This window comes from Salmo trutta, chromosome 16, assembly GCF_901001165.1.
Source record: "Salmo trutta chromosome 16, fSalTru1.1, whole genome shotgun sequence".
NCBI lineage: Eukaryota > Metazoa > Chordata > Actinopteri > Salmoniformes > Salmonidae > Salmo > Salmo trutta.
In genome coordinates this window covers 35,767,777-35,774,382 of record NC_042972.1, presented here as the reverse complement: position 1 = coordinate 35,774,382, position 6,606 = coordinate 35,767,777, and the positions used below count along the sequence as shown (strand labels likewise).

Genomic DNA, 6,606 nt, shown 5'->3' with positions numbered 1-6,606 from the left:
AAAAAAAACACCTTATGGAACAGCGGGGGCTATGAAGCAACATAAACACAGGCACAGACACATGCATACACACAAGCAATAGCATACGCACTATACACACATGTACACATGGAGTTTTTACTGTAGATGTGGTGGTGGAGTAGGGGCCTGAAGTCACACAGTCTCAATGTATTGTAATGTTTTTAAAATTGTATAAACTGCCTTAATTTTGCTGGACCCCAGGAAGAGTAGGTGCTACCTTGACAGGAACTAATGGACCCCAGGAAGAGTAGGTGCTACCTTGGCAGGAACTAATGGACCCCTGAAGAGTAGGTGCTACCTTGGCAGGAACTAATGGACCCCAGGAAGAGTAGGTGCTACCTTGGCAGGAACTAATGGACCCCTGAAGAGTAGGTGCTACCTTGGCGGGAACTAATGGACCCCAGAAGAGTAGGTGCTGCTTTGACAGGAACTAATGGACCCCAGGAAGAGTAGGTGCTGCCTTGACAGGAACTAATGGACCCCAGGAAGAGTAGGTGCTGCCTTGACAGGAACTAATGGACCACGGGAAGAGTAGGTGCTGCCTTAACAGGAACTAATGGACCCCAGGAAGAGTAGGTGCTACCTTGGCAGGAACTAATGGACCCCAGAAGAGTAGGTGCTGCCTTGGCAAGAACTAATGGACCCCAGGAAGAGTAGGTGCTGCCTTGACAGGAACTAATGGACCCCAGGAAGAGTAGGTGCTGGCTTGACAGGAACTAATGGACCCCAGGAAGAGTAGGTGCTGCCTTAACAGGAACTAATGGACCCCAGGAAGAGTAGGTGCTGCCTTAACAGGAACTAATGGACCCCAGGAAGAGTAGGTGCTGCCTTGACAGGAACTAATGGACCCCAGGAAGAGTAGGTGCTGCCTTGGCAAGAACTAATGGACCCCAGGAAGAGTAGGTGCTGCCTTGGCAGGAACTAATGGACCCCAGGAAGAGTAGGTGCTGCCTTGGCAGGAACTAATGGACCCCAGGAAGAGTAGGTGCTGCCTTGACAGGAACTAATGGACCCCTGAAGAGTAGGTGCTGCCTTGACAGGAACTAATGGACCCCAGGAAGAGTAGGTGCTGCCTTGGCAAGAACTAATGGACCCCAGGAAGAGTAGGTGCTGCCTTAACAGGAACTAATGGACCCCAGGAAGAGTAGGTGCTGCCTTGACAGGAACTAATGGACCCCAGGAAGAGTAGGTGCTGCCTTGGCAAGAACTAATGGACCGCAGGAAGAGTAGGTGCTGGCTTGACAGGAACTAATGGACCCCAGGAAGAGTAGGTGCTGCCTTAACAGGAACTAATGGACCCCAGGAAGAGTAGGTGCTGCCTTGACAGGAACTAATGGACCCCAGGAAGAGTAGGTGCTGCCTTGGCAAGAACTAATGGACCCCAGGAAGAGTAGGTGCTGCCTTGGCAGGAACTAATGGACCCCAGGAAGAGTAGGTGCTGCCTTGGCAGGAACTAATGGACCCCAGGAAGAGTAGGTGCTGCCTTGACAGGAACTAATGGACCCCAGGAAGAGTAGGTGCTGGCTTGACAGGAACTAATGGACCCCAGGAAGAGTAGGTGCTGCCTTGACAGGAACTAATGGACCCCAGGAAGAGTAGGTGCTGCCTTGGCAAGAACTAATGGACCCCAGGAAGAGTAGGTGCTGCCTTGGCAGGAACTAATGGACCCCAGGAAGAGTAGGTGCTGCCTTGGCAGGAACTAATGGACCCCAGGAAGAGTAGGTGCTGCCTTGACAGGAACTAATGGACCCCTGAAGAGTAGGTGCTGCCTTGACAGGAACTAATGGACCCCAGGAAGAGTAGGTGCTGGCTTGACAGGAACTAATGGACCCCAGGAAGAGTAGGTGCTGCCTTAACAGGAACTAATGGACCCCAGGAAGAGTAGGTGCTGCCTTGACAGGAACTAATGGACCCCAGGAAGAGTAGGTGCTGCCTTGGCAAGAACTAATGGACCCCAGGAAGAGTAGGTGCTGCCTTAACAGGAACTAATGGACCCCAGGAAGAGTAGGTGCTGCCTTGACAGGAACTAATGGACCCCAGGAAGAGTAGGTGCTGCCTTGGCAAGAACTAATGGACCGCAGGAAGAGTAGGTGCTGGCTTGACAGGAACTAATGGACCCCAGGAAGAGTAGGTGCTGCCTTAACAGGAACTAATGGACCCCAGGAAGAGTAGGTGCTGCCTTGACAGGAACTAATGGACCCCAGGAAGAGTAGGTGCTGCCTTGGCAAGAACTAATGGACCCCAGGAAGAGTAGGTGCTGCCTTGGCAAGAACTAATGGACCCCAGGAAGAGTAGGTGCTGCCTTGGCAGGAACTAATGGACCCCAGGAAGAGTAGGTGCTGCCTTGGCAGGAACTAATGGACCCCAGGAAGAGTAGGTGCTGCCTTGACAGGAACTAATGGACCCCAGGAAGAGTAGGTGCTGGCTTGACAGGAACTAATGGACCCCAGGAAGAGTAGGTGCTGGTTTGACAGGAACGAATGGACCCCAGGAAGAGTAGGCGCTGCCTTAACAGGAACTAATGGACCCCAGGAAGAGTAGGTGCTGCCTTGGCAAGAACTAATGGACCCCAGGAAGAGTAGGTGCTGCCTTGACATGAACAAATGGACCCCAGGAAGAGTAGGTGCTGCCTTGACAGGAACTAATGGACCCCAGGAAGAGTAGGTGCTGCCTTGACAGGAACTAATGGACCACAGGAAGAGTAGGTGCTGCCTTGACAGGAACTAATGGACCCCAGGAAGAGTAGGTGCTGCCTTGACAGGAACTAATGGACCCCAGGAAGAGTAGGTGCTGCCTTGGCAGGAACTAATGGACCCCAGAAAGAGTAGGTGCTGCCTTGGCAGGAACTAATGGACCCCAGGAATAGTAGGTGCTGCCTAGGCAGGAACTAATTGACCTCAGAAAGAGTAGGTGCTGCCTTGGCAGGAACTAATTGACCTCAGAAAGAGTAGGTGCTGCCTTGGCAGGAGCTAATTGGCCTCAGAAAGAGTAGGTGCTGCCTTGGCAGGAACTAATGGACCCCAGGAATAGTAGGTGCTGCCTTGGCAGGAACTAATTGACCTCAGGAAGAGTAGGTACTGCCTAGGCAGGAACTAATTGACCCCAGAAAGAGTAGGTGCTGCCTTGGCGGGAACTAATGGGGATCCATAATAAATATAAATACAAATAAATCATTAAACCAATTTTAAGATTCATACAGATTTGATTGGTGCACGTAGCACACCTATCACAATATTAACAAGATACAGGAGAAAAAATAGATGTTCTTTATTCAGAATTCCCTTCAGTGTTTAACTGAGTGTTTTGCTTTGGGAGAAACTGAGTGTAAATTTACCATGGCAGATAGTTGTATGAATGAGTCCCCTTTATAGCTGCTGTAGCAGTCAGTGACGCACTCTGGGTTCCATGGCCAATGAAGTGAGTGTTTCTGTCTAACAAGGTGAGATATTATGCCTTTAAATCCCAACCCATTTACTAGAGATGCAGCCCTGCCGGTGGTATGCGATGCATAAATGTATATACACACGTGCACACAAACACAGATCAATTAGAGTTTACAGGAGACGTGGCACGGAACTGCTCTGCAGAGTGGAGATGGTCTGAGCTGTGAATCACACACATGATTTACTGAAGCATCTGAGGTGACAATGAGAGAGGGTGGGGGGTGAGTGGGGCAAATAGAAAGAGGGAAATGGAATGAGAAGTAGAGGAAGAGTGAGAGGTGACAAAAGAACAGGCTAATGCTAATGCACAGGCTAGGGTATAGATCAGGAAGTCCTAATCCTGGTTCTGGGGAGAGAGGCCTGGAACAGGCTATCTGTGTGTGGTTACAATTAGGATTAGGGTTAGAATTAGGGTTTGGGGTTAAGGTTAGGATTAGGTTTAGAGGTTAGGGAAAATAGGATTTTGAATGATAATTAATTGTTTGGTCCATTCAAGGATTGTAAAACTAACAAGTGTGTGAATGGGGAAGTGAATTCAGGGGCCATTTTGGGGCGTGAATCAGCAGTGGCAGTCACCGATGGACACTGACACCAACACACATACACTCACACCTGCGCTGTGCAGATTTATTAGGGTGGCATCAGGACAAGCTGGTTAAATGTGTCACCCCTGCCAAAAGAGGGAAGGAGAGAGGTAGATAGTGAAAAAGAAAGATGGAAATGAGAGGGAGAGAGGTTGGTTTATTGGGCCTCCCTGTCAGCCTCACCGACAGTACGGGGAAATATTTACAACTCAGGGCCGAAATAGTGGAGAGATGGATTGAGAGAAGATAGGAGAGAGGGAAGGAGGGAGGTATATAAGGCAGGGTATGGATCCAGAGCAGAGCACCTGATTGAGCCCTGCAGGGATCCACAGAGAAAGAGAGAGAAAGAAGAAAAAGTAGCTACGTAGCATTGAAACGGCATCCTCTACAGTTGGTTCTGACACAGTGTTGCCACCAGCTTCAAACACAACAACGGACAAATATAGCTACAGACTGTTGCAGTACAGACGGCTGGGAAACAGCTACCAGCAGACACACAGGAGTGCAGCACCTGTAGGACAGTACAGACAGTAGACAGTACTACAGACAGTTTGGAGGCAGTACAGACGGTCCAGTACAGACATGCAGTGTAAGTGTTTCCTTTCGTGTGTTCTGCTGCTTACCGCCGCCGGACCTCTCCTCACACACCCCGTCTCACACTCTAACGAGATGTCCTACACCGGAACAGGTGAGTGACACTAACATGCAAGCACACACACATTATATCATGTTGTATATATGTCATGTTAAGTCACGTTATGTCATGTTTATAGCGTCAGTAGAGGAGGACCAGGTGGTGAGTCCAGAGGAGCTGTCCCTTTCTGACCACACCTACAGATTCCACAGTGCACCTGGCCTTGGCAGTGAGTGACATTGAGTGTTTGTGTGTCAGTTTGTACATCAAAAGAGAGCGCGGGTCTATGGTGTCAGCCTTCTGTGAGTGTACGATGTGAGCAGCACAATGTGAGGGTGGGTCTGATGGTCTTCTCTAAATGTGCGTGTGTGAGTCTGTATATGAGAGAGAGAGACAGAGAATGGTAAACAAGTTCCTAACCAGGTCTTTGTTTCCACTCGTCTCTGTACAGATCTAAGATCAGCAGTGTTCAGCCCAGACCAGGCCGTGAGAGAGGTGAGAGATCAGTCCATCCAAAACAACCTAGCAATCTCATTGAACACAGACACCTTTCACATACTAAGCATTCAGCAAAGTATCAACGCTCTCCTCATATCAACTCTTGTTCCTTTCACATTCTCTCTCTACGACTTCATTTCTTTCTCTCGCCCTCTCTCAGGTGCTGTTGGAAACACCAGCTCTGAGCCCTCAACCTCATTTCCTGGGCAGCAGAAGAGAGTACCGGAAGAGAACCACCCCCGAGTGCTTCTGGAAGTACTGTGTCTAGGAGTGACACACACACACACACACACGATACATGTATGTATTTATTCTGTTCAGGCACAGCTCAGGTGTACATAGTGAAATAGTGAATATGAGTAATAAACATGACTGTGTAGTGTTGTATGTACAATAATGAATAAAACAGTATGTTTGGAGATCAGCTTGTTTGTGTTGATTGTTCCTCAGTGACAAATCTCTTGAGAACTCAGTGTCAGGACTGTGTATGTGATTGTGTATTGATAGACGACCAGATAGAGACCTAGAGAGTGTTGGACTAAAAGCTACCTTTGAAGGAAGATTAGCTAGGAAAGGTTACAAACAAAAGGCCAGAAAGTGAAGTCATTGTTGTCGTCCTTTTTATGTAGTCATTTCAAGTTGTCACAAAAACTCTCTCAATTCAAAACAAATTGCTTTGTTTTGTATATAGTTTTTTTCCTTCTAAAATACATTGTACTGTACTATACTTTTTTTGTACAAAAAAACAGTACAAAACCTAGATGACATCATCCAGATATATCTGACAAACAGGATGCTTATGGACATGAGCACATAGAGAAGACACACACACCAAACATACAGAAGACGCCAACATCAAGCCTTTATAACATTTCATTCAATAAAGTGAGCCTGGCTGAGGCTGCAGCTTGTTAAGGTTAGGACAAGGAGTACTAGGGGAACCTTTGGAATCGTAGAGACACAGACAATCACAAAATGAGAAATTGAAAGGAGCAGAAGTGGTGGAACGTCATGGTAACTGTTCATTCTAGGTCCAGGTCCACAACTGTGCCTTCTGGAGTCCCTGTGCTGGTCCATGGATCCAGGGAACCACCAAGACGCTGTACTGCAGTTCAACACCCCGTCACTGTCTGTATCATACTGAGGGTTTCTCTGTCCGTAACATCACCTCGTATCTCACAGTGTGTCCATACACATGTCACTCATACACAACATAAGGCCCTTCTGCTTGTCAGATCCATTTGCTAGCTAGACAAAAAATGCATCGAGTTCATTTGGAGTGGGAGTCGGCTTAGGGCTGTAACTGTCTATACAATCACTATGCCAGTATCACTCAGAGTGTGTCCATAACATGAGTAGATTTCAGTCTGTGTTTTTGATATCTCCCAGTGGTATCAGGCCATCCAGGTTCTAAACAGCCTCAAGA

The 6,606-nt window shown here is 48.1% G+C and overlaps 1 protein-coding gene across 1 annotated transcript; it reads left to right on the top strand.

Annotated features, from left to right (window-relative positions):
* Positions 1-4,373: 4,373 nt before the first annotated feature.
* uts2b (urotensin 2, beta) lies at positions 4,374-5,448 on the top strand. The gene is made up of 4 exons (XM_029694172.1): positions 4,374-4,736; positions 4,822-4,911; positions 5,134-5,177; positions 5,341-5,448. The coding sequence occupies exons 1-4, from the start codon at positions 4,631-4,633 to the stop codon at positions 5,446-5,448; spliced, it is 348 nt and encodes a 115-aa protein (XP_029550032.1). The 5' UTR covers positions 4,374-4,630.
* The last annotated feature ends 1,158 nt before the right edge of the window (positions 5,449-6,606 follow it).